Consider the following 27,217-nt stretch of genomic DNA (forward strand, 5'->3'; position numbering starts at 1 on the left):
GGTAGGCTGTGGCGTTGATGCTCAATTGGTACTAATGGACTTAAAGTGTACCAAGAAATTCTCCCCCACACCATTACACCACCACCACCAGCCTGAACCGCTGATACAAGGCAGGATGATCCATGCTTTCATGTTGTCAATGCCAAATTCTGACCCGACCATTTGAATGTGTCGGCAGAAATGGAGAATCATCAGAGCAGCAACGTTTCTCCAATCTTCTATTGTCCAGTTTTGGTGAGTCTGTGTGAATTGTAGCCTCAGTTTCCTGTTCTTAGCTGACAGGAGCGGCACCCGGTGTGCTCTTCTGCTGCTGTAGCCCATACGCCTCAAGGTTGGACGTGTTGTGTGTTCAGAGATGCTCTTCTGCAGAGCTCGGTTGTATCGAGTGCTTATTTGAGTTACTGTTGCCTTTCTATCAGCTGGAACCAGTCTGGCCATTCTCCTCTGACATCAACAAGGCATTTGCGCCCACAGAACTGCCGCTCACTGGATATTTCCTCTTATTCAGACCATTCTCTGTTAACCCTAGAGATGGTTGTGCGTGAAAATCCTAGTAGTTTCTGAAAACTACTGTCTGGCATCAGCAACCATGCCCCGTTCAAAGTCTCTTAAATCCCCTTTCTTCCCCATTCTGATGCTCAGTTTGAACTGCAGCAGATCGTCTTGACCATGTCTACATGCCTAATTGCTTTGAGTTGCTGCCATGTGATTGGCTGATTGGAAATTTGCATTAACGAGAAGTTGGACGGGTTTACCTAATAAAGTGGCTGGTGATTTTTTTTCTCTGAACAAATTCAATTTCAAATTTGAAGTTGAGATCTCAGAAAATGAGTCAAATACTGCTTGGCTGCAGTACCAGACATAACCACCAGGTGACATCCAGTTTACATTGATAACCATACAAAGGCGCCCTCTATGTTTTGAGAGGTATAAACAGTTTGTTTGTTTTTACAATATCTGTAAAGTAGACATCCAATTCGAAAATAGTATGGACAGTTATTTGAATTGAATTTAGCCTCTAAAAACATAAAAAAATTGTATTGCTGTAGCAAAGAAATGCTTTACACCTATAATATTCTTGTTGCAAATTAACAAAAAACTGTTGCTCAAAATATATGAAAAATCTGAATTTGAATGTTGCCCTGGCTGACTAAAATCTGCATCAAATCTGGTGCAATTTAAACAATTGCAAGCTAATTTTTTTATTTATTTTAAACACTGATTTTGCATTCAATTTAGCTAATTCAGCTTTTTAAAGTCATTAAAAGTCGTCATTTTATATTTGGTTTAGAAAGGGAACCCTGCTTACTAAATATCATCTTTAGGTTTTGAACAACTAAATGACGACAGAATTCTTCAGTTTTAGGGGTGAACTGTTCCTTTAAGAGTGTGTTAAACGACTTCTACATTTCATCTTTACGGACAGATCTCCTCATTCGAGATCTTTCTCATCGGTGCCATCGCTAAAGCTATCGCAACGACTGCGACGTATCCTCTGCAGACGGTTCAGGCCATTCTCAGGGTAATGACCTCTGCATGATCATATTAAAGATGATATGCTGGATAATACATGTGACTGCTGTTCATTGGTGCTGTGCTTTCTTCCTCTGCAGTTTGGCCAGTATAAATCAGATGATAAAGGTGGGCTGGTGGGCAGCCTGAGGAATGTGGTTTCTTTGCTAATGGACCGGATCAAGTAAGTTCACCTAAGCTGCCAGACTTTACAGCCCTATACAGTGAAGATCAAAATATACGATTCACGATTTTCTACATTTTCAGGTAGAGCGGAGTCTCTAGTCAAAACTAGCCTAGAGCGCCATCGGCTGTGCAAACTAGCCTAGAGTGCCATCGGCTGTGCAAACTAGCCTAGAGCGCCATCGGCTGTGCAAACTAGCCTAGAGCGCCATCGGCTGTGCAAACTAGCCTAGAGCGCCATCGGCTGTGCAAACTAGCCTAGAGCGCCATCGGCTGTGCAAACTAGCCTAGAGCGCCATCGGCTGTGCAAACTAGCCTAGAGCGCCATCGGCTGTGCAAACTAGCCTAGAGCGCCATCGGCTGTGCAAACTAGCCTAGAGCGCCATGCGCTGTGAAAACTAGCCTAGAACACCATCCGTTGTGCAAACTAGTAGACTAGAGCATCATCCGCTGTGCAAACTAGCCTAGAGCGCCATCCGCTGTGCAAACTAGCCTAGAGCGCCGTTCGCTGTGCAAACAAGCCTAGAGCGCCGCCCGCTGTGCAGACTAGCCTAGAGCGCCGTCCGCTGTGCAAACTAGCCTAGAGCGCCGTCCGCTGTGCAAACTAGCCTAGAGCGCCGCCCGCTGTGCAAACTAGCCTAGAGCGCCGTCCGCTGTGCAAACTAGCCTAGAGCGCCATCCGCTGTGCAAACTAGCCTAGAGCGCCGTTCGCTGTGCAAACAAGCCTAGAGCGCCGTCTGCTGTGCAAACTAGCCTAGAGCGCCGTCCGCTGTGCAAACTACCCTAGAGCGCCGTCCGCTGTGCAAACTAGCCTAGAGCACCGTCCGCTGTGCAAACTAGCCTAGAGCGCCGTCCGCTGTGCGAACTAGCCTAGAGCAGTCCGCTGTGCGAACTAGCCTAGAGCGCCGTCCGCTGTGCGAACTAGCCTAGAGCGCCGTCCGCTGTGCAAACTAGGCTAGAGCGCCGTCCGCTGTGCAAACTAGGCTAGAGGGCCGTTCGCTGTGCAAACTAGCCTAGAGCGCCGTCCGCTGTGCGAACTAGCCTAGAGCGCCGTCCGCTGTGCGAACTAGCCTAGAGCGCCGTCCGCTGTGCGAACTAGCCTAGAGCGCCGTCCGCTGTGCGAACTAGCCTAGAGCGCCGTCCGCTGTGCGAACTAGCCTAGAGCGCCGTCCGCTGTGCGAACTAGCCTAGAGCGCCGTCCGCTGTGCGAACTAGCCTAGAGCGCCGTCCGCTGTGCGAACTAGGCTAGAGCGCCGTCCGCTGTGCGAACTAGCCTAGAGCGCCGTCCGCTGTGCGAACTAGCCTAGAGCGCCGTCCGCTGTGCGAACTAGCCTAGAGCGCCGTCCGCTGTGCGAACTAGCCTAGAGCGCCGTCCGCTGTGCAAACTAGGCTAGAGCGCCGTTCGATGTGCAAACTAGCCTAGAGCGCCGTCCGCTGTGCAAACTAGCCTAGAGCGTCGTCCGCTGTATAAACTAGCCTAGAGAGCCGTTCGCTGTGTGAACTAGCCTAGAGCGCCGTCTGCTGTGCAAACTAGCCTAGAGCGCCGTCTGCTGTTAAAGACTCACCTAGAGCGCCATCCGCTGTACAAAGCTAGCCAAGAGCACCATCTACTGTTCAAATCCAAGCAAGAACAATGCCTTTTGTAAATTGCCACTAAAACTAAAATGCACTCGCCATATCTCTATTAAGCTGCTCTGTGTTTAACAGGAGACACGGGCTGCTGGGTCTGTATAAAGGTCTGGAGGCGAAGCTGCTTCAGACGGTGCTGACGGCGGCACTCATGTTTGTGGTGTACGAGAAGATCACCGCCGCCACATTCAGACTCATGGGCCTTCAGAGGAAACTCAAGCACTGACAACACACACTCTAGCCTTGAGTACCGAGAGATTGACCCACCACTACCTCTCTAACACACACACATTGGTATTGGTGGTTTATGAGGACTCTCCATAGGCGTAATACGCTTAAGTTTAAACAGCTAGGGCTGACCAAAGTGCTCTACATTAACACAAATAGCAATAATAATCAGGGTCAGACTATCTGCGGAGCTTTTCACTCATTCATAGTGTTTTAAAGACTAAACGTTTGCACTTCAACACAGTTTTAAGTCTGAATTAGAATTAAATAGATCTAAGAGTTATATTTTACCTGTTTACTCTTAGTAATATTAAATACTCATGATTTTAAAACAGATAATTAAAACAGCATTTTTCTAGGGAAATGTTACATCGTGAGAAATATTGTTATCGCAATACTCAACACCAACATCGTGTACTTTTCCAGTATCATGCAGCCCTAGCTTTTTTATTTTGAATAAATTATTTGAAAACAGCAAATAAAAATAGAATTTTTTCCATTATATTGTAGTAATCATCAACAATATCGCATATTTGTTTCATTATTGTGCAGCGCTACTCTAAACCTAAACCAGTGGCAATTTAAAATGTGAAAAGACCTCGTTTAAAGGGTTTTTTAACGGTTTTGAATTACGAGGACACAAAGTATGTCCTCTTAACCCACCTTAACAGAGTACATATAGATTATATTGCCCTACCCCTAAATTAGAGCTGCACAATATATCGCTAAATTACCGTTATCGCGATCATGGTATCGCAGACACATGTGATTAATTACATTTATTTTATGTGCTGTTGATCTAAAGTTGACCAATCAGATGGGACCTTGCTTCTTATAGCCCCGCCTTCCCAGTAGTTGCTGTTTTGCTATTGGCTGGAGAGTCGCAGATGTGAAAATAATCAGTAATGGCGGGAAAATGACAACAGCCAATTAGAGTCAGACAATGAGGTTTCACTCATTCATTGTGTTTTACAGACTAAAGCTGCAGTCACATTAGAGTTTGAGCATGTGATATTCTGTCGTACGGCGCTGCGAAAAGGGGCGGGATAAAACAAGCTTATTAGACATTTAAAAAAGTGAGCGATTGCTCCTTGTTAAATTTCTGTCCAGAGAGGTCATGTTTTGATCCTTGATTGTTCTTACGCAGTCAAGTGATGCGATTTCGCAGGTCAGAGTTCACCAAGCTTAAACTTGCGAAAGTGGACGCATGATCCTGCGTTTCCGATCTGACGCATTTGCATGCGCATGAGTGGAAGACTATGGGAGGAAAAGCCAAGCGTGACCGCAGCTTTAATGTTTCCCTCTTGACAGTTTTTAAGCCTGAATTAAAATTAATTAGATCTAAGAGGTATATTTTACCTGTTTATTTTAATATTATTAAACGAAAACGGCTAATTAAAACAGTATTTTTCTAGGGAAGTGTTACATCGTAAGAACTATCATTAATCACAATACTTAACATCAACATCAGATTTTTCCAGCATCATGCAGCTTTTTATTTTAATATTATTAAATTAATTGAAAACAGCTAAAAAAAAATAGGATTTTTTTTCTATTTTATTGTAATAATGAGCAACAATATCGCAAATATTTTTCCATTATTGTGCAGCGCTACTCTAAACCCAAACCTACGGCAAATTCAAATGTGAAAAGACCTTGTTTAACCTGACTTTTAACAGTTTTGAATTACGAGGACACAAGGCATGTCCTTGTAAACCACCTTAACGGAGTCCATATAGGTCATACCCATGAATTTTTGTCCTTGTAAACCACCAAAGTCAGTGCACACACACACATATCCCATCAGCCAGCACAGGTCAGTTTAAAGAAAAAAAATCTTAAGTTATATGCAGTTTTAGTTTTTAACATGTTACTTTTCTAAAAAAATGTTTACATGATCAAGTTACTGATGTTTAACATCATGTAGAGCTAAAAGGCTAAATCTGTGCCACATGAGTCTTCTGTTATTTCTAAAGCAAAGCATTCATTTTTTCTGAATTTAAAGGGATAGTTCACTCGGAAATGAAAATTTTAAATAGAGTTTAGAAGATATCCTGAAGAATACCTACCTTTTTTTTGTGCATTATTATTGTTATCTTAATTAATATTAATATTATTGCACATTATGAGTCTTGTATGTTGTTACAATGGAAGCCTGTTTTCCAGCATTCTTCAGAATATCTTCCTTTGTGTTCAACGGAAGAAACTTATATAAAGTTGAGGACGAGTAAATTATGTCAGTTTTCATTTTAGCGTGAACTATTTAATTAAAGATGATCGTCAAGTACAAAAAAGCCATTTCTGATCAGCACCATTTTCATGATTTTAAAGTAAATATTATTTTAGACCTATGAAGTAAACAGTAGCTATGCACATTTTTGCATTAAATTGACAAAACGTATAATATATTGAATGAGAACATCGTAATTTTATATTCTAATCCTCATTTTTTTGTCGGACCCTGAATACTGTAATATGATTAGTTGGTTGTTTATATTTTAGTGGGGACTAACAAATAGTTTAGTTACCTTGCTAAAACGATGAAACCTTTAATCCTTATTTAAAATACTCATTGGAAAAACCCGGGAGTGCTACTAAGGGTTGTTTATTACTTAAAAAAAAAACATATACACTCACCGGCCACTTTATTAGGTACACCTTACTAGTACCATGTCAGACCCCGTTTTGCCTTCAGAACTGCCTTAATCCTTCATGGCATAGATTCAACAAGATACTGAAAATATTCCTTCATATTGACATGATAGCATCACACAGTTGCTGCAGATTTGTCGGCTGCACATCCATGATGCCAATCTCCCGTTCCACCACATCCCAAACTGAACTGCAGCAGATCGTCTTGATCATGTCTACATGGCTAAATGCATTGAGTTGCTGCCATGCGATTGGCCGAAAAGAAATCTGCATTAACGATCAGCTGGACAGGTGTACCTAATAAAGCGGCCAGTGAGTGTATGTTGCAAGCAATGTCAGTAAAGTCACCATACATGGTTCCACAACATATAAACTGACATTACGCACATAAACGTTGGCCAGATTAACCACTAATTATATCTTGTTAGCAGCTAATATCATTAAAGCAATAAATGGGTCTAGAAATGACCACCACAGTGCATCTAAAATGTCTTATAGTCCATTTTTATGATAGAAAAAGTAGCATAAAATAATAAATGATGAATGTGTGAACTTAGAAAACTAAAAAATGTCAAATTGAGACATCAGAATCATAACTTGTTACTGTAATCATAATGAGAAAGTGGCTAATAATAATAGCACTCAATTGATATGGGGCATTATATAGTAATATTTAAAAGAATAATTTCACAGGCTAATAATTTTTGTCTTCAACTGTGCAATAAAATGGATAAATAATTATAAAAAATAAGCAGCAATAACGTACATAGAGGATGTTGAATTTATTGCATTAATTAGCATAGCTCTCAAATTATGAAGAAAATATGTCAAACATTTTTATTTACATGTACTTACAAGATAGCTATTGCAATTCGGCATTGATGAAAGGCATTTAAAAGCGTTGAGTGTAGACATGAGCTATTCACACCAGATCTGCCTTAAATAAATGTAGTTTACAGACGTCTGATCTGCGAGTCTGAAGACTGGACAACAAAACAGTTACAGGCTACTAAAGCTTTGTACTAGAGTTTTTTTGTTAACTTTTAAATAGCATACATTTTGTAAATTAATTTTGTCCTAGAACACATTATTCAACTGTATGTGCACTTTTTTGGCATGTTTTTATGAATGGCAAACCGCATATGAATGCTAATAAAGATTTAAGAAGTCCTGCTCAGAGCGAGTTCTCTGTGAGTTTTTTACAAATCATATCCTGAAAGTACATTTGGAAAAATAAAAGATCAGGCCACAGTTTAAGAAAACAATCCTAAAACATGATTTGTTTTTCTCACTTTGGTTAAATTGTGCTTGTATTCATGATCAGTGTTGAGTGTAATTAGTTACTGTAATTAATTACTTTTTTGTAGTAAAAAGTAAGGGATTACTTATTATTTCTAGATAATTTAATGCAATTAGACAACTTATTTATAGGGATTAGTTTTCTTTTCTGGTAATACTTTTTTTATTTTTTCAGCAGAAAAGTAATCTAATTACAGTAACTAATTAAATGACCAGGAATTAAGGGATTACTTTTCATGTCTAGGTCATCTAATTAGTTACTGTAATTGGATTACTTTTCTGCTGAAAAAAGTACAGGATTACTTTTTATTTCCTTGTAATTATATTAGTTACTGTAACTAGATTACTTTTTCCAGCAGAAAAGTAATCTAATTACAGTAACTAATTAAATGATCAGCAAATAAAAGGCATTACTTTTCATTTTTAGGTAATTTAATTATTTACTGTTATTAGATTACTATTTGGATGAAAATATTAAAGTAATCTCTTTACTTTTTTCAGCAGAAAAGTAATCTAATTACAGTAACTAATTAAATTTCCAGGAAATAAGGGATTACCTTCCATGTCTAGGTCATTTATTTAGTTACTGTAATTAGATTACTTTTCTGCTGAAAAAAATACAGGATTACTTTTTATTTCCTTGTAATTATATTAGTTACTGTAACTAGATTACTTTTTCCAGCAGAAAAGTAATCTAATTACAGTAACTAAATAAATTACCAGGAATTAAGGGATTACTTTTCATGTCTAGGTCATCTAATTAGTTACTGTAATTGGATTACTTTTCTGCTGAAAAAAGTAATCTAGTTACAGTAACTGATAAAATTACAAGGTGATAAAAAGTAATCCTTTAATTTTTTCAGCAGAAAAGTAATCTAATTACAGTAACTAATTAAATTACCAGGAAATAAGGGATTCCTTCCATGTCTAGGTCATCTATTTTTCTTGTAATTTAATTACTGTAATTAGATCACTTTTTGTTCTAAAAAAGTAAGGTATTACTTAGTTCTAGGTAATTTAATGCAATTAGACAACTTATCTAAAGGGATTAGTTTTCTTTTCTGGTCATTTAATTAGTTACTGCAATTATATTACTTTTCTGCTGAAAAAGTAAAGAAAATACTTTTTATGGCAGAAAAGTAATTAATTACAGTAACTAATTAAATGACCAGGAATTAAGGGATTACTTTTCATGTCTTGGTCATCTAATTAGTTACTGTAATTGGATTACTTTTCTGCTGAAAAAAGTACAGGATTACTTTAGTTCCTTGTAATTATATTAGTTACTGTAACTAGACTACTTTTTCCAGCAGAAAAGTAATCTAATTACAAGTAACTAATTAAATGACCAGGAAATAAGGGATTACTTTTCATTTCTAGGTAATTTAATTAGTTACTGTAATTAGATTACTATTCTGATGATAATATTAACGTAATCTCTTTACTTTTTCCAGCAGAAAAGTAATCTAATTACAGTAACTAATTAAATAACCTGAAAATTAAGTAAGAGATTATTCTTAATTATTTCTAGGTCATTTAATTAGTTACTTGTAATGTACCTGCCTTAAATACAGTAAATACATTCAACAGTTCTAAATAAGTGATTGTGTTTTTGTTATACAAATATATCATGCATAATAACTACATTTTTCAGCTAGAGAAGGTTTCATTCATTAAAACGGCTGACCACACTTAAGAAACAATGGATTGAGTCTGAAATGTGTGTCAATATAGTATATAAAATAATGCTTTTAAGTGTTTTCATGCATAAAATCTCATGTATGTTATTCTGTATGCACTGCATTTAAAAATTAAAAGTTAAAGGCTCAAACGTAAAGTTTAATCTCTATTTGTTGAGATGTTTAGGAGTTTTAAATCGTGTTGAATGAAGCCACTAACATTACTTATTGAGTAACTAACTCCCCCAACACTGTTCATGATGCACTAATAAAGATTTCAGTAACTCTTTACAGTAAGGTTGCATTAGTTCATGCATTTACTAAGATGAACAGGCAGTGAACACATTTAATACAGTATTTATTCATCTCTGTTAACGTTAGTTAATGGAAGCACAGTGCATTAACTACTGCACCGTAACATTAACAGGCCTGCATTTGGAAGTTAATAATGCATTAATAAATGCTGTACGAGTATTGTTCATGATTAGGTCATATTAATAAATCCATGAACTAACATTAACTTATGAAACATTAATGTAAAGTGACCAAAATTGACAAAAACACACAGATTTTACTCCTGTTTCATCAAATACGGCCCACAGAATTTTATAGAACTGTAAAAATGCTAATTACAAAAAACATCGACTATGTACATCGTTTAAAAAATCCCCAAGGACATTTTCAATTCATTATTATAAATAATAATAAGGCTGAAATACAGATATACTTACAAAATAAACAATAGTGCAGGTGGATTCCATTCAATTCCAGAATCACAAGCTGAATCCAGAGAAAATGCAAGCTGGAGTGATTCAGTGTGTCTGTGTGTGTGATTGATGAACATGCAGTCAGTGTGCGTGTGTGTGTGTGTGTGTGTGTGTGTGTGTGTGTGTGTGTGTGTGTGTGTCAGTGGTCTGATGCAGGGCGGCTCGTCATGTCCTTTATGTACCAGTCAGGTATAAAAGTGTGTGTGGAGTCTCTGTGGACGGTGTACGTCACGTCTCTGCGTGGATCCCAGGAAAACAGGTACACCAGTCTGAAACAACAACAGCACAGCACATCTCTGTTTGTTTGTGGTCACATTAGCAACTTAATTCATGGCAAGATCGACACACAGTTGTTGATCAGTAGCATTCGCCCTCCTGTATATTTTCCCCCAAATTTGTGTTTAACAGAGAGAAGATTTGTCAACACATTTCTAAAGATGATCGTTTTAATAACTCATTGCTAAAAACTGATTTATTTTATCATTGTCATGATGACAGTAAATAATATTTGACTTCAAGACAGTAGTATTCAGCTCAAAAGTGACATGTAAAGGCTTCACTAGGGTAATTAGGGTAAAGTTAGGGTAATTAGGCAAGTCATTGTATAACAGTGGTTTGTTCTGGAGACAATCCAACACTAATATTGCTTAAAGGGTCACAAAACACCAGAACACATGTGTTTGTGCTGTTGACAGTGGTATATGTGTCCCACACTGCTAAAAACACTATTAGGACACCTATATTTCACTAAAAAGTGTAAATTGGTTGTTTTTGCGTTATTTCAAGCAAATTTGTACTTCCTGTTTGAAGCAAATGTTTGAAGCTGCGTCACGGCCATGACATAATATCGTGTATTCCAGCGTGCAGACTGGACGACTGTGCCTGAGTGAGTCTTATTACGTCTTACAGTGTGATGCATTAATGCATGAGTAAAGCTTGGTTCAAACCAATCAGCGCGCTCTATTGTGCAACTTCATTAATATTCATTACTGTCACAGTGTTTAGACGACAGAGACGCCACGTTGTGTTGGCAAAACAAGCGTGAAGTGTTGCTTTTATAGTTTGCTGCCGTTATGTTTTCATCTTCTCTCTGTGAGAGCTCAGCTGGAGTCACGTGTGGATTAACAGTGTACGCGACGCTCGACAACAATAACTTACGTGTCTGAGGAGGATTATTGTTTACCTGAGAGCTGTTCTCATCTGCAAACGCTGAGATCCGGATTCGCTGCTCGTCTCCTCTTAATAAAGACGCGGCTCTAGTTGCTGGTGATTGTCCTGTCTCTACAGATTTGGAGCGACCAGTGCTCTTTGTTTATTCAGTTTGTTCGTATCGAACTAAGTTAACTATTGCTCTGAGTGTAAACATGTTAGCACCACAACCAAACTTTAACCTCGTGTAGGATTTTCACCGCATTTTGTGACCGGAATAACACACGCGGCTTTCTGACGCTACCTGCCGTGTGCATCTAAGTTTCCGGGAAATGCGGAGGGTTTTTTTCTCTCATTCGCCGTGCGGATTCAAACATTGCATGAAAAATACACGCTTAGAGCAGCTCCTCCAATCAAATATCTCGTTTGTCGTGAGGGACATGAATGAATTCTTTGAATGAAAGAGCCAAACTGCAGTTAAAGTCCACCATTTAATAATTAGCCAAATAATTAGACTACAGATGTCCATGTAAACACAATCACTTTCTCCCCTGTGTGTGTGTATTTTGACTCTGAAACTCAGCGCACCCAAACAGACACTCCCACACCCTCCCACTTTAGTTCCTCCGACACTCCCCCCTAAACAGAGCTGGACACGCCCACTTTTCAGACTTTTTCCAAAGTAGAGGTGTGAAAACATCCTGCTGAAACCAGGGGCTTTCATGGCCCTTTATGGGGGCTAATAATATTGACCTTAAAATGGCTTTAAAACAATTATAAACTGCTTTGATTCTAGCCGAAATAAAATAAAAAAGACTTTTTTCAGAAGAAAAAATATTATAGGAAATACTGTGAGAAATTCCTGAATCTGTTCAATATCATTTGGGAAATACTTGACAAAGAAATTCACAGAAGGGCGAATAAATTTGAGTTAACGCTGACACATTTTCAAGTCCTCTTACCTTGGGTCATCCTCTTTGACGATGGATTTGACGAAGGTCAAGAAATCGCTGCAGAAATTCATACAGACTGTCGGCTTCCAGCAGTTATACTCGTTCTAGAGGTAAAAATAAAGAGGAAAGAAGACTGATCCACATTTCTTTACTATAATGACGTCAAATGTGTTTCAGACAGCAGTGTTTTTAGCCATCATCCGCATGAACCAGTCGCTGTGACCATTTTGTTCATATTGTGACAGAGAAACTGAATATTAAATGAGAAAACAGTGGGAGTGGCTTATTTGTTCTACTGTGAGCTGATTGGATGTAGTAAAGTAGGCGTTTCATTCAGAAGGATGAGGAAAAGTGGTTGGAGAAAGTTATTAGAACCGACTCCTCCTCCTCACCATTTCTGTTTGTTGTCAAAACTGACAGCTAGAGGGGCGTGGTTTAGTATGTTAGCCATGCCAAAGAGCATAGCATCACCAAGAGGTGACACTCTAGAGCAGGGATGGCCAACCCTGTTCCTGGAGAACCACCTTCCTGCAGATTTCAGTTGCTACCCATATCAAACACACCTGAACCAATTAATTAGGACCTGAATACCATGTGATAATTACAGGCAGGTGTGTTTGATATGGGTAGCAACTGAAATCTGCAGGAAGGTGACTCTCCAGCAACAGGGTTGGCCACTCCTGTTACAAATAAATAATAACTTTCAGTTGCTACCCATATTAAACACACCTGAACCAATTAATTAGGACCTGAACACCATGTGATAATTACAGGCAGGTGTGTTTGATATGGGTAGCAACTGAAATCTGCAGGAAGGTGGCTCTCCAGGAACAGGGTTGGCCACTCCTGCTCTAGAGAGATTTGGGAAACAGCCACTAGATGGCGCGGTGGCCATTGTGCAATGAAAACTCCAATAGAACAACTTATACTATAGAACAACATAAACTATTTTACAGACTAAACTATTTTAATAAACTGAAGCGCTGATGATTGTGACTGTAAGTGTTGTATTGTCGTCTTTCAGGTTGTATCTCAGCTTTAATGCGCTTTTTAAATAAATAAATTAAAAACTAAGCAGCTCTTCGCCATCGCGACAGCAATGAGATCCAATGGACAGCCGATCGCTTTCACTCCAAAATGGCAGAATCCGGGGCTGTTGCTGGGCGCTGCTGTTGCAATGGAACGTTCCATTGAGTGTCGCCTCTTGGTCATTCTAAGCTCTTTGGCCACGGCCAACACCTCAGACAGTAATACTCTGACAATTTAACTCAAAACAAACAGAAAGTGCAGTTTCAGATTTCAATTTTAGAGGGCGAACACATTTGTTTTTTCTTAATGGCAGATGCGCAGATGAATTGTTCAGCACAAAACTAGCCGTGTGAGCTGACAAAATCAATGAGGTTTTGATTTCATGTGTGCGTTAAGAAACTGTCCATGTCCACCAACAGAAGATCTATTTCATTTTAAGGGTATACAGGACAAACCTTGATCATCTGCGATATCTTTGAGGTTTGGAAGGTCTCCACAGACACCACTATCCCATCATGGTCTCGAAACCCAGCGATTATCTGTGGCACTCCAGGAAGAAAGGACTGCGCCCACCATTTCAGAAGCTTGTACCTTTAAGAGAAACACGTTTGGGTTGTGCAAAAAAAAAGAAAGAAAAAAAAAAAAAAAAAAAAAAATATATATATATATATATATATATATATATATATATATATATATATATATATATATATATATATATATATATATTAATAAATATATATAAAACACACAGTTAAAGTCTAAATTATTTGCCATCCTGAATTTTTCTGTAAATGATGTTTAACAGCAAGGAATTTTCCCCATTATTTCCTATGGCCCGGAAGTAAAAGCAGTTTAAAGTAAAACCATTTAAGGTTTTAAGCAATATTTTTTCTATTTTATTTCTTGATATTTATACAATGACTTGCCTAATTACCCTAACTTTACCCTGATTAACCTAATTAAGCCTTTAAATGTCACTTTAAGCTGAATACTAGTATATATTATGTACTGTCATCATGGCAAAGATTAAAGAATTGTAAAAATATTTCCTAAATGATGTTGAACAGGTTCAGGAATCTTTGCACAGTATTTCCTATAATATTTATTCATCTGGAGAAAGTCTTATTTGTTTTATTTCAGCTAGAATAAACACTAGAAGGCGGAAAAGACCTGCGGAGCAAAGCGAACAACCTTAAACATTGCACAGCAGTCACCTGTGGAAGTTGCTGCGTTGTTTGGGGGTGCAGATCTCTGCTGAAGTCTTGAGCTCCACATAACATCCCGGAGCCGGAGGAGCATCGGGGTCTTTCAGGCGGCAGTCCACCTCTCCAGAAAACAGCAGCTTATGGTCAGCCAGACGCGTCTGAACCACCGTACAGAAGGCCTCGTTGGTGTTCACAACACCCCCTGGGTCTGGAGTCCCGTCTGCACCATCTTAAAGAAAAAGCACAACAGTCAAAAGTGGACAATGACAAAATTTGCATTGAAAATGGGCAATATTTTGCTAAATTGATGATGTTTGAATGAATTAATACCATGGCATGAAGCAAAGTTGTAGCACTAGCTTCATTCACATCTCCTCCAAAGCCTTCTGTTGTGTTTAGATGTGATTTTTTTAGGATAATTCCCAGACCACAACCTCTAAATAACACAGGCTATCCTGGTAACTGGGAATCACCTTGACCGTCAGTGAATATACATTATATACTCACGTCCACATTCATATGTATCTGCTGGTCTATCAAGCTGCTGTTTTTGACTGTTTGGCTCCATCTAGTGTCTGAATAATGCGCAGGTTAGTGTATACTCCATCAGCTGTTTTAGTTTCTGTTGTGTTTTTGGCTGTTTGTCTCCATCTAGTGTCTGAATAATGCGCAGGTTAGTGTATACTCCATCAGCTGTTTTAGTTTCTGTTGTGTTTTTGGCTGTTTGTCTCCATCTAGTGTCTGAATAATGCGCAGGTTAGTGTATACTCCATCAGCTGTTTTAGTTTCTGTTGTGTTTTTGGCTGTTTGTCTTCATCTAGTGTTTGAATAATGCACAGGTTAGTGTATACTCCATCAGCTGTTTTAGTTTCTGTTGTGTTTTTGGCTGTTTGTCTTCATCTAGTGTTTGAATAATGCGCAGGTTAGTGTATACTCCATCAGCTGTTTTAGTTTCTGTTGTGTTTTTGGCTGTTTGTCTTCATCTAGTGTTTGAATAATGCACAGGTTAGTGTATACTCCATCAGCTGTTTTAGTTTCTGTTGTGTTTTTGGCTGTTTGTCTCCATCTAGTGTCTGAATAATGCGCAGGTTAGTGTATACTCCATCAGCTGTTTTAGTTTCTGTTGTGTTTTTGGCTGTTTGTCTTCATCTAGTGTTTGAATAATGCACAGGTTAGTGTATACTCCATCAGCTGTTTTAGTTTCTGTTGTGTTTTTGGCTGTTTGTCTTCATCTAGTGTCTGAATAATGCGCAGGTTAGTGTATACTCCATCAGCTGTTTTAGTTACTGTTGTGTTTTTGACTGTTTGTCTCCATCTAGTGTTTGAATAATGCACAGGTTAGTGTATACTCCATCAGCTGTTTTAGTTACTGTTGTGTTTTTGACTGTTTGTCTCCATCTAGTGTCTGAATAATGCGCAGGTTAGTGTATACTCCATCAGCTGTTTTAGTTTCTGTTGTGTTTTTGGCTGTTTGTCTTCATCTAGTGTTTGAATAATGCACAGGTTAGTGTATACTCCATCAGCTGTTTTAGTTTCTGTTGTGTTTTTGGCTGTTTGTCTTCATCTAGTGTCTGAATAATGCGCAGGTTAGTGTATACTCCATCAGCTGTTTTAGTTACTGTTGTGTTTTTGGCTGTTTGTCTCCATCTAGTGTTTGAATAATGCACAGGTTAGTGTATACTCCATCAGCTGTTTTAGTTTCTGTTGTGTTTTTGACTGTTTGTCTCCATCTAGTGTCTGAATAATGCGCAGGTTATTGTATACTCCATCAGCTGTTTTAGTTTCTGTTGTGTTTTTGGCTGTTTGTCTCCATCTAGTGTCTGAATAATGTGCAGGTTAGTGTATACTCCATCAGCTGTTTTAGTTTCTGTTGTGTTTTTGGCTGTTTGTCTTCATCTAGTGTCTGAATAATGCGCAGGTTAGTGTATACTCCATCAGCTGTTGTAGTTTCTGTTGCGTTTTTGACTGTTTGGCGCTATCTAGTGTCTGAATAATGTGCAGGTTAGTGTATACTCCATCAGCTGTTTTAGTTTCTGTTGCGTTTTTGACTGTTTGGCGCTATCTAGTGTCTGAATAATGTGCAGGTTAGTGTATACTCCATCAGCTGTTTTAGTTTCTGTTGCGTTTTTGACTGTTTGGCGCCATCTAGTGTCTGAATAATGCGCAGGTTAGTGTATACTCCATCAGCTGTTTTAGTTTCTGTTGTGTTTTTGACTGTTTGGCGCCATCTAGTGTCTGAATAATGCTCAGGTTAGTGTATACTCCATCAGCTGTTTTAGTTTCTGTTGTGTTTTTGACTGTTTCTCTCCATCTAGTGTCTGAATAATGCGCAGGTTAGTGTATACTCCATCAGCTGTTTTAGTTACTGTCAGCTTTGTGTTTTGGACTGTTTGGCGCCATCTTGTGTCTGAACAATGCACAGGTTAGTGTATACTCCATCAGCTGTTTTCGTTTCTGTCAGCTTGGTGTTTTTGACTGTTTGTCTTCATCTAGTGTCTGAATAATGCACAGGTTAGTGTATACTCCATCAGCTGTTTTAGTTTCTGTTGTGTTTTTGACTGTTTGTCTCCATCTAGTGTCTAAATAATGCGCAGGTTAGTGTATACTCCATCAGCTGTTTTCGTTTCTGTCAGCTTTCCTTTTAATTAAAGAACTAATAAGACAACTAATAATGTTTTGTGCCTAATTTGTATGTTTTGTGGCAAGTAGCCATGTAATAACCAGGATAAAGTACATCAAGGATGTTGGTTTTCACAGAATAAACTCTTCAGTTTTCTGCACTTTGTGTCGGGCTTCATTCTGCAGGTCTTTAAAAACACATGCATATAGTCCAGAAGAGTGGGTGGTGTATTCACCTGCGCATGTGTACTGCTCAAACTTATATCCCCAGTACATCATCTCCTCCTGCCGCTCGGAGCGTGTTTCTCGGTTCTCTCTCGCCTGCTCCGTCTCCACCTCGCTGATGTAGATGCTGCCTCTAAACTTGCAGGCCGCCATCATCCAGCCCTCCTGGGTCTCGTACGGGGTGGTCAGCACTTTGGTCAGGTGTCCTCTCCATGTGACGAAATCCACGCCCAGAGCACTGCAAACACAACATAACTCTGCTTTTATTATAGTTTCAGTTTTAATTTAATTAAAACAAGTTAAAATAGACTTTTGCATATCTCCTTTACTTCATTTAGCAGTTGTTTTAGTTTTTTTTTCTTGACAGTGACATTATGATGATTAAAAAGAATAAAATTCTTCAGTGCAGTAGACTGGAGAAAAGCTATATAAGTGTGCATTCTTCAAGTTTTATAAACTTTATTGCATTATTATTATATTAGTGCTGAGCAAAGATTAATCACATACAAAATAAAGATTTTTGAACATAATATACACTCACTGGCCACTTTATTAGGTACACATTTCCAGTCCCGGATTGGACCCACTTTTACCTTCAGAACTGCCTTAATCCTTCGTGGCGTATATTCAACAAGGTACTGGAAATATTCCTCAGAGATTTTGCTCCATATTGACAGTTCTGTGGGCGCAAATGTCTTGTTGATGAGGCCAGAGGAGAATGGCCAAACTGGTACTAGCTGATAGAAAGGCAACAGTAAGTCAAATAAGCACTCGTTACAACCGAGCTCTGCAGAAGAGCATCTCTGAACACACAACACGGCCAACCTTGAGGCAGATGGGCTACAGCAGCAGAAGACCACACCGGGTGCCGCTCCTGTCAGCTAAGAACAGGAAACTGAGGCTACAATTCACACAGACTCACCAAAACTGGACAATAGAAGATTGGAGAAACGTTGCCTGCTCTGATGAGTCTCCATTTCTGCTGACACATTCGGATGCTCGGCTCAGAATTTGCTGTCAACAACATGAAAGCATGGATCATCCTGCCTTGTATCAGCGGTTCAGGCTGGTGGTGGTGGTGTAATGGTGTGGGGGAGATTTTCTTGGCACACTTTGGGCTCGTTAGTACCAATTGAGCATCAGCGCCACAGCCTACCTGAGTATTGCTGCTGACCATGTCCATCCCTTTATGAGCACAGTGTCTCCATCTTCTGATGGCTACTTCCAGCAGGATAACGCAGCATGTCATAAAGCTCAATCATCTCAGACTGGTTTCTTGAACATGACAATGAGTTCACTGTACTCAAATGGCCTCCACAGTCACCAGCTCTCAATCCAATTAAGCAGCTTTGGGATGTGGTGGAACGGGAGATTGGCATCATGGATGTGCAGCCGACAAATCTGCAGCAACTGTGTGATGCTATCATGACAATATGGAGCAAAATCTCTGAGGAATATTTCCAGTCCCTTGTTGAATCTATGCCACGAGGGATTAAGGCAGTTCTGAAGGCAAAAGTGGTCCAACCCGATACTAGTTCCTAATAAAGTGGCCGGTGAGTGTACAAAATAAGTTAGTAACGTTACTAACGTTATACACTACAAATCAATCACTATAGTGCTTTTTCATGTGGGTAACTATAATACACAAAATAAACAGAATTTCTTCATGGTGTAGCTACAGGGAATTATCTTTACCAGCTGCTGGAGTTGCTGTTCTGCATCTTGTGTCTGTTCTCCAGGATCCACCTCAGCATGTGGTCCAGCTTCTCCTTCACGCCATCGTCTCTCTTTATAAACCGGCTCGTGTATCCGTCTCTGAGGTTAAAGTCCGGGCTCCTCCGGGGCTCCACATAATACCGTAGCTGCCTGTGGTCGTTAAAGAAGTTTCTGCGGGCGTCCAGCGAAAAACAGCCCACCTCCAGCGGCTGCTTGTACAGCGGGAAATGTCTCTCGTATAGCCGGCGGTCAGCGCTCAGAGTCCGGCCTTCAGCGGGCGGCGGTCGGTGTCGTTTATCGCTCGGCAGATCACCGCCCGGGTCACTGGGTCTCTTATAACCCGACTCATGACGATGATTGTGATCTCTGCGGTAACCCTGAGCCATTGTGTTGTGCTTTTAGATAGTATTTTCTGATGGGTTAAACACTAATGCTAACGTTTCTGCTAAGAGTTAACTTAAGCTAATGAATGAATGCGGTCAGGTTGAGTGATACTCTCGACAAAATTAGCGAACATCCTGTAGAGATATTGTATATTTGATCTATAAAAATATGAAACATAAGTTACCTCAACAAAAATAACTGAGCACACTGTTGTTAGCGTGTAAACAGATAGGAGGGAACAGCACGTTCAAAATAAAAGTCCCGTCCTTTACATTTCAGAATAAAAGCCCCCCACAGTCCACATAAAGGTGTGTAAAGTCTAGAAGGGTTGCAGCCGCGGATACTCACATCATTAAAGTATTTTTGACGCTGTATAACATATTAATAAAAAATAAACATAATAAACATAAATAAATAAACAAATAAACAAATAAACATAAATAAACATATTTTTACTGTATTTTCCGGGTTGGTTGAGGGTAGGCTTTAATAAAATACTATTTTATTTTATAAAAAAAATATTTATTTATATTCCACTGCACAACTCGCTTTGTTTTGACTCATTATTTCTGTTTTGCACACATTATAACGTCTTAATTTCTCATAATATTTATTTGTGTTCGTTTATGTTGCATTTGTATGGTTTTGGTTTCAGCGATTGTTCAAACAATAGTTTTATTTTTTATGACAGAGATTTTTGCAAAATTTTAAGTGAGTTTTTCCTTAAAACAAGCAAAACAACCTTATTTCAATGTGAAACGTAGATTATTTTGCTTGTTTTAAGGAAAAACTCACTTAATTTTGACTTAATATTTCTGAAAGCAAGACTATACGTTTTGCTTGTCCAGAAATTGCTTCTGGATTTAAGAGATTTTGGTTTTCTTTAGGATTTAAGAAGTTGTGATTTAGAAAAGTAGACATTGTTGAGTTGTTTTTGAAGTAATGAGTCAAAATGAAGCGAGTTTTTCATTAAAACAAGCAAAATTATCCTGTTTTCGGTTTGAAATAAGAATATTTTGCTTTTTTTTAGGGAAAAACTCACTTAATTTTGACTCATTATTTCTGAAAACAAGACTATATTTATTGCTTGTCCAGAAAATGTTTCCTGATTTAAGGATTTTTAGATATTTGGACTAGTAATGAGACACAAACTCTTTTATTTCTGCAGTGCAGACCAAGGAAAATGTAAAATTGTGGTGTTTTTCAGAGTTTGTGGGAATGAAACAGACCAAAGTTGAGGACGAGAGCAGAGTGAAACCACTATCAAACCGACCTCTACATTCTCACCATAATAATATTTACAGCACATGTCAAACACTGCGAGAAGAAGTTTCAAAGCCTGAGGATAAAGTCACGTCAACCAAATATCACAACTGAAATATGAACCCAGCAGAATTTACCATTAAATACGGCACTACAGCAAAACAAAAGAGGCAACCGCTCCATATTCACTGCAATAAACGCTTCTCTCACTTAATTGTGCCTTGTCTCTAGTCCAAATATCCAAAAACTCTTAAATCAAGAAGCCTTTTCTAAAAAAGTAGACATTAAGTTGTTTTTTTAGAGGTAATGAGTCAAAATGAAGTGAGTTGTTTCTTAAAACAAGCAAAATAATCCTGTTTTTGGTTTAAAAAAAAGAATATTTTGCTTGTTTTTAGGAAAAAACTTGCTTCATTTTGACTCATTATTTCCTAAAACATGAGAATATGATAAGAAAATGCTTCTTGATTTAAGAGTTTGTAGATATTTACATACATGTAGGGGGAAAAACATAACTCAGCAGGACAGAAAATAAAAAGAAAGCAAATTAATCTCTGTCTATCAATGCCGCGAACTCTCTGCATTGATCCTGAAGCAGTGACGCCCCCAGAATTTGTTCTTAGGGGTGGCCAAGTAAAGCAACACCAAATCTCGGGGTGGCGCACAAAACAATAATGAATTGTGTACATATTGTGAATAATAAGTAATGTTATACTTTTGTTTCTGATAAATGAAATAATGAAGTTTTAATTAATTCCATTATTTACTCTTGAAATATTGCAATTTATTCCTTGAAATAATTCAGCAAATACATGCGCAAACCAAATAACAATCACTATTTAGCCTACTTTAAAAAAACCTTTCGGGTGAGTTATTTTCCACATACTTTTGTTGTACAGAATACAGTATATGCCATGTCTAAAATTAATAAAACAAACAAATGAACAAACTGAACAAAAGACATTACTACACACACACACACACACACACACTTACAGAGCCTAATACTATCATTCATCCATGCTCTTTTTTTGAGCCACAATATATATATATATATATATATAATAAATACATACAGTATTCTTCTTTTGAGGTACCTTTTTGCAAAATACACCTGCAAAATGATTGAGATTTATGGCCCTTTTAAGTCAACCAGCAAAATTGCTAAACAAATAGATTCTGAAAAGCTGATTTCAAAATGCATTTATTTATTTTTTTATTTCTATTATTAATATTAATATTATTATAACTGTTTCATTTTAAAAATAATAATTTCTTAATGAAAAGTGTGCAATCTCAGTCAATCAGTCACATCGGTGGCGCTGATCAAACAATAATTCAGTAACCGCATTTTATTAATTAATTATTTATTTATTTCTTTATTGAAATACTGTGAGGCGAGGCAGTGGCGCAGTAGGTAGTGCTGTCACCTCACAGCAAGAAGGTTGCTGGGTCGCTGATTCGAACCTCGGCTCAGTTGGCGTTTCTGTGTGGAGTTTGCATGTTCTCCCTGCCTTCGTGTGGGTTTCCTCCATGCGGTACAGGTGAATTGGGTAGGCTAAATTGTCCGTAGTGTATGAGTGTGTGTGAATGTGTGTGTGGATGTTTCCCAGAGATGGGTTGCAGCTGGAAGGGCATCCGCAGCGTAAAAACTTGGTGGATAAGTTGGCGGTTCATTCCGCTGTGGCGACCCCGGATTAATAAAGGGACTAAGCCGACAAGAAAATGAATGAAATCATATAAGGGTGGCAAGAGTTTAGAGTTTAGACTCAGCCTGTCCTGAAGGCTCAGCCTGAACACCCGCCGGTGACCTACTCACTCCTGCAGCTTCTCCACGATGGACGTCCAGCATTCTCCAGCCTCCGGCACCTAGACTGCAGCTCTGCACACGAAGTTTGGCCAGAGGAGAAGTGGTCCCAACTGAGCCTGGTTTATCTCGAGAAACTTTCCTTCACTTTGGTCAACTGGTGAAGTTTGTTCCTCCACTGTCGCCACTGGCTCGCTTGGTTTGGGATTTGTGGAGCTGCGCATTGATGGATTTGCTCTTCAGTGTTTGAACTCTCAGCGGTGAAACTCAAACCACACTCAACTAATCTGAACTCTGAAAACTGGACTGACATGGTTTCAGTTTACTAGAACTTCAGTGTTAATCTGCTTTGACACACTCGGTAAAGCGCTAGAGAAATAATGATGAATTGAATTGAAGCTGGATTCCCAATAGATAGCAAACGCTTTAATTTCACAATGGCAGTTCGACATCAAAAGCATGAGATTCCCAAGATTTCGGTGCATTTCTGAGTCCTTTAGAAAAAACGAGCGTTGGAGTTTAACGAACAGAAATGCGGGAGCCAGAAAGACTACAAGAGGCTCTTTTCCCCATTTACAAAAGGTATAGATTGGCCATCAGCAGCAGCGGCAGCAGCAAACATTCCTGTAGAGCTGGAAGATTATACAGCGATCCATTACCAAGCATTCTCTGAGGACAGAATTCATAATGATGCATCACGTAAACTCCAACTTAATCACATTTATAAGGTAGAACAGGATACTCAGTTACATGGCAGAGATGCTCTTCAGCCCTAACAAACATATCGGTAAACTACAGTATGTACAGATACGGTCCGCTCTTGCAAAAACATGTCTCCTACAGTCAAAATATCTGAATATTCCTAAATCAAGAAGCATTTTATTAGAAAAGTGAAAAATATATGAGAAAATTAAGCATATTAATAGAGAATCTGCCAATGGGAAATGCTAAATATCCTTATTTAAATGCAAAAACGAGATTATTTGGCTTGTTTTAGAGAAAAACTCGCTTTGTTTTGATGTATTATTTGTAAAAACGAGATATTTTGGCACACATTATTGCCTAAATGCCTCATAATATTTATTTGTATTCGTTTAAGTTGCATTTGTATGGTTTAGAGCTTTTTAAAGTGAGTTTTTCCTTAAAACAAGCAAAATAATCATATTTCAAAGTAAAAAGCAGATTATTTTGCTTTTTTTTTAAGGAAAAACTCACTTCATTTTGACTCATTATTTCTGAAAACAACACTATATTTATTGCTTGTCCATAAAATACTTCCTGATTTAAGGATTTTTAGACATTTGGACTAGTAATGAGACACAAACTCTTTTATTTCTGCAGTGCAGACCAAGGAAAATGTAAAATTGTGGTGTTTTTCAGAGTTTGTGGGATTGAAACAGACCAAAGTTGAGGACGAGAGCAGAGTGAAACCACTATCAAACCGACCTCTACATTCTCACCATAATAATATTTACAGCACATGTCAAACACTGCGAGAAGAAGTTTCAAAGCCTGAGGATAAAGTCACGTCAACCAAATATCACAACTGAAATATGAACCCAGCAGAATTTACCATTAAATACGGCACTACAGCAAAACAAAAGAGGCAACGCTCCATATTCACTGCAATAAACGCTTCTCTTACTTAGATTGTGCCTTGTCTCTAGTCCAAATATCCAAAAACTCTTAAATCAAGAAGCCTTTTCTAAAAAAGTAGAAATTAAGTTGTTTTTTTAGAGGTAATGAGTCAAAATGAAGTGAGTTGTTCCTTAAAACAAGCAAAATAATCCTGTTTTTGGTTTAAAATGAGAATATTTGGCTTTTTTTAAGGTAAAACTCACTTAATTTTGACTCATTATTTCTAAAAAAACAAGACAAAATGATAAGAAAATGCGTCTTTATTTAAGAGTTTTCAGATATTTGTACTAGAAACGAGACAAAAACTCAATATTTATTGCAGTGTGTTCGGGGAAAACATGGCTCAGAAGGAAGGAGTATGAAAAGAAAGCAGATTAATCTCTGTCTATCAATGGGACGATCTCCTGAGATATCTTTTAACAGTGATCTGCAATGCTTTCAGAAACCAGAATGCACTTTTTGGCCTTTTGTATATTAGAGGGATCGTTCACGCAGAACATGAATGTTCTGTCATCATTTGCCCTCCCTAGAACTCAAAAGAAGATATTTAGAAAAATGTTGGAAACCGTTGACTTCCCGTGTTTGTTTGTCCTGCTGTGGAAATCAATGGTTACAGGTTTTAGCATTCCTCAAAGTATCTTCCTTAGTGTTTACCAGAAGAAAGAAACTGGTAAAGGAAACACTTGAGGGAGAGTAAATAGTCAGTATATTTAGATTTGTGTGTGAACGATCCCTTCAACTCCCAGTGTAAAACATGAGGTTTCACAGGTTGAGAAGCCACTGTGTGTGTGTGTGTGTGTGTGTATTCATGTAAGTATGTGTGTGTTAGTTTTGGAAATTGATTCACTGAGTGTCAAACAGACACACTGCAGTGGTGTGTTTTGTGTGTGTAACTGTTTGTGTTTAAGTTTGTGTTCGTGTATATGTGTGTATTCATGTAAGTGTGTGTGTGTGTGTGTTAGTTTGGGAAACTGATTCAATGAGAGTTAAACAGACACACTGCAGTGGTGTGTTTTAATGTGTGTTTCCGTTTGTGTATTTTTGTGGTTATGTATATGTGTGTCTTTATGTAAGTGTGTGTGTGTGTGTGTGTGTGTGTGTGTGTGTGTGTGTTAGTTTGGGAAAATGATTCACTGAGTGTCAAACAGACACACTGCAGTGGTGTGTTTTAATGTGTGTTTCCGTTTGTGTGTATGTTTGTGTCCATGTATATGTGTGTGTGTGTGTGTGTGTGTGTGTTAGTTTGGGAAATTGATTCACTGCGTGTCAAACATACACACTGCAGTGGTGTGTTTTGTGTGTGTAACTGTTTGTTTTTAAGTTTGTGTTCATGTATATCTGTGTATTCATGTAAGTGTGTGTGTGTGTGTGTGTGTGTGTGTGTGTGTGTGTGTGTGTGTGTGTGTGTTAGTTTGGGAAACTGATTCAATGAGAGTTAAACAGACACACTGCAGTGGTGTGTTTTAATGTGTGTTTCCGTTTGTGTATGTTTGTGTTCATATATATGTGTGTATTTATGTAAGTGTGTTTTTGTGTGTGTGTGTGTGTATGTGTGTGTGTTAGTTTGGGAAACTGATCTACTGATTCTCAAACAGACACACTGCAATGGTGTGTATTGTGTGTGTGTGTCTGTGTATGTATGTGTGTGTATGTCTGTGTGTATACATGTATGTAAGTATGTGTGTGTGTGTGTGTTAGTTTGGGAAACTGATTCACTGAGTGTCAAACAGACACTGCAGTGGTGTTTTTTAATGTGTGTTTCCGTTTGTGTGTATGTTTGTGTCCATGTATATGTGTGTATTTATGTAAGTGTGTGTGTGTGTGTGTGTGTGTGTGTGTGTGTGTGTGTGTGTGTGTGTTAGTTTGGGAAATTGATTCACTGCGTGTCAAACATACACACTGCAGTGGTGTGTATTGTGTGTGTAAGTTTGTGTGTGTGTGTGTGTGTGTGTGTTAGTTTGGGAAACTGATTCAGTGTTAAACAGACACACTGCAGTGGTGTGTTTCTGTGTGTGTTTCCGCGTGTGTGTATTTATGTGAGGGTGTGTGTGTGTGTGTGTGTGTGTTTGTGTTAGTTTAGGAAATTGATTTACTGATTGTCAAACAGACACACTGCAGTGAAGTGTTTTGTGTGTGTTTCCGTGTGTGTGTATGTGTGTGTACATATGTATGTAAGTATGTGTGTGTGTTAGTTTGGGAAACTGATTCACTGAGTGTCAAACAGACACACTGCAGTGGTGTGTATTGTGTGTGTAAGTTTGTGTGTGTGTGTGTGTGTTAGTTTGGGAAACTGATTCAGTGTTAAACAGACACACTGCAGTGGTGTGTTTCTGTGTGTGTTTCCGCGTGTGTGTATTTATGTAAGTGTGTGTGTGTGTGTGTGTGTGTGTGTTTTAGTTTGGGAAATTGATTCACTGCGTGTCAAACATACACACTGCAGTGGTGTGTTTTGTGTGTGTTTCCGCGTGTGTGTATTTATGTGAGGGTGTGTGTGTGTGTGTGTGTGTGTGTGTTTGTGTTAGTTTAGGAAATTGATTTACTGATTGTCAAACAGACACACTGCAGTGGAGTGTTTTGTGTGTGTTTCCGTGTATGTAAGTATGTGTGTGTGTTAGTTTGGGAAACTGATTCAGTGTTAAACAGACACACTGCAGTGGTGTGTTTCTGTGTGTTTGTGTTTATGTGTGTGTGTGTATGTGTGTGTGTGTGTGTGTGTGTGTGTGTGTGAGAGTGTTTGGGAAACTGTAAATATGTTTCAGCATTAGCGAGGGACTGATTGAGTGTCAAACAGACACACTGCAGTGATGTGTTTTGCTAAACGAAGGCCAGAACTGTGGTTTACTCGGGCTGCGGGCTGCTGGAGCCCCAGGAAAAGAGACTGGGAAGGCGGAAGGCAGAGTCTCTGCGTGCCGGGTCGGGAAGAGTCAGGGTCTCTGGAGCGGACTTCTTCCTCGGTCTGTCTTTGGGCACGGATAGGAAGTCTGGAGCTTCGGTGGAGAGCGGTGTGGAGGGCGCGCTGGACGGCCCGCTGCGGGCACAGGCTGGCAGCGGCGTCTCGCTGATGGCAATGGCTGGGGGAAATGTCCCCAACTTCTTATTGGTGGCTTCCTGAGTGGCTCGCTCATATTCCCTCACCTCCTCCATCGTCATATCTTTAAAACAAGCAAGGTAAACATACATTTCTATCAGTAGCAAATGGTGGAAACACTGCACAAATGCTGTTTTGTCTTGTTTCTACCCCAAATATCTACACACACGCCAAAATCAAGAAACATTTTCT

At 38.8% G+C, this 27,217-nt stretch overlaps 4 protein-coding genes and 1 long non-coding RNA gene across 8 annotated transcripts in view; 2 read left to right on the forward strand and 3 right to left on the reverse strand.

The window, feature by feature from the left end:
• slc25a17l (solute carrier family 25 member 17-like) overlaps positions 1-7,381 on the forward strand; it is a 14,719-nt gene extending 7,338 nt beyond the window's left edge. For both annotated transcript variants that reach the window (XM_001922874.9, XM_073945278.1), the window contains exons 7-9: positions 1,427-1,522; positions 1,614-1,696; positions 3,403-7,381. In XM_001922874.9, the coding sequence (XP_001922909.3) occupies positions 1,427-1,522; positions 1,614-1,696; positions 3,403-3,550 (327 nt within the window). In that variant the 3' untranslated portion in view covers positions 3,551-7,381. The remainder of the gene's footprint in view (positions 1-1,426; positions 1,523-1,613; positions 1,697-3,402) is intronic.
• anks4b (ankyrin repeat and sterile alpha motif domain containing 4B) overlaps positions 1-10,169 on the reverse strand; it is a 30,746-nt gene extending 20,577 nt beyond the window's left edge. The window contains exon 1 of the mRNA XM_073938816.1: positions 9,914-10,169. Coding sequence (XP_073794917.1) covers positions 9,914-10,026 — 113 coding nt within the window. The 5' untranslated portion in view covers positions 10,027-10,169. The remainder of the gene's footprint in view (positions 1-9,913) is intronic.
• Positions 6,972-19,481, reverse strand: dxo (decapping exoribonuclease). 2 transcript variants are annotated; one of them, XR_012401314.1, is made up of 7 exons: positions 18,828-19,481; positions 17,144-17,370; positions 14,298-14,517; positions 13,536-13,671; positions 12,061-12,155; positions 9,063-10,218; positions 6,972-8,839 (listed from the first exon to the last, which is right to left on the reverse strand). XR_012401314.1 is itself a non-coding variant. In XM_073945273.1 (6 exons), the coding sequence occupies exons 1-6, from the start codon at positions 19,232-19,234 to the stop codon at positions 10,089-10,091; spliced, it is 1,215 nt and encodes a 404-aa protein (XP_073801374.1). In that variant the 5' UTR covers positions 19,235-19,481; the 3' UTR covers positions 6,972-10,088. The 2 variants fall into 2 exon arrangements, 1 of the variants encoding a protein (XP_073801374.1); XM_073945273.1 differs by having other exon boundaries at positions 6,972-10,218.
• LOC141381331 (uncharacterized) lies at positions 13,989-17,201 on the forward strand. 2 transcript variants are annotated; one of them, XR_012401327.1, is made up of 3 exons: positions 13,989-16,123; positions 16,622-16,710; positions 16,883-17,201. It is a non-coding gene; the product is annotated as an uncharacterized lncRNA (long non-coding RNA). The 2 variants fall into 2 exon arrangements; XR_012401328.1 differs by having other exon boundaries at positions 13,989-15,459; positions 16,373-16,710.
• Positions 19,482-22,710: 3,229 nt separating the features above from the next.
• Positions 22,711-27,217, reverse strand: part of pitpnc1a (phosphatidylinositol transfer protein cytoplasmic 1a) — a 141,297-nt gene continuing 136,790 nt past the window's right edge. Inside the window, exon 9 of the mRNA XM_073945284.1 lies at positions 22,711-27,089. Within this exon, the coding sequence (XP_073801385.1) occupies positions 26,776-27,089 (314 nt within the window). The 3' untranslated portion in view covers positions 22,711-26,775. The remainder of the gene's footprint in view (positions 27,090-27,217) is intronic.

The sequence above is a fragment of the Danio rerio genome, chromosome 3, assembly GCF_049306965.1.
Source record: "Danio rerio strain Tuebingen ecotype United States chromosome 3, GRCz12tu, whole genome shotgun sequence".
Classification (NCBI taxonomy): Eukaryota; Metazoa; Chordata; class Actinopteri; order Cypriniformes; family Danionidae; genus Danio; species Danio rerio.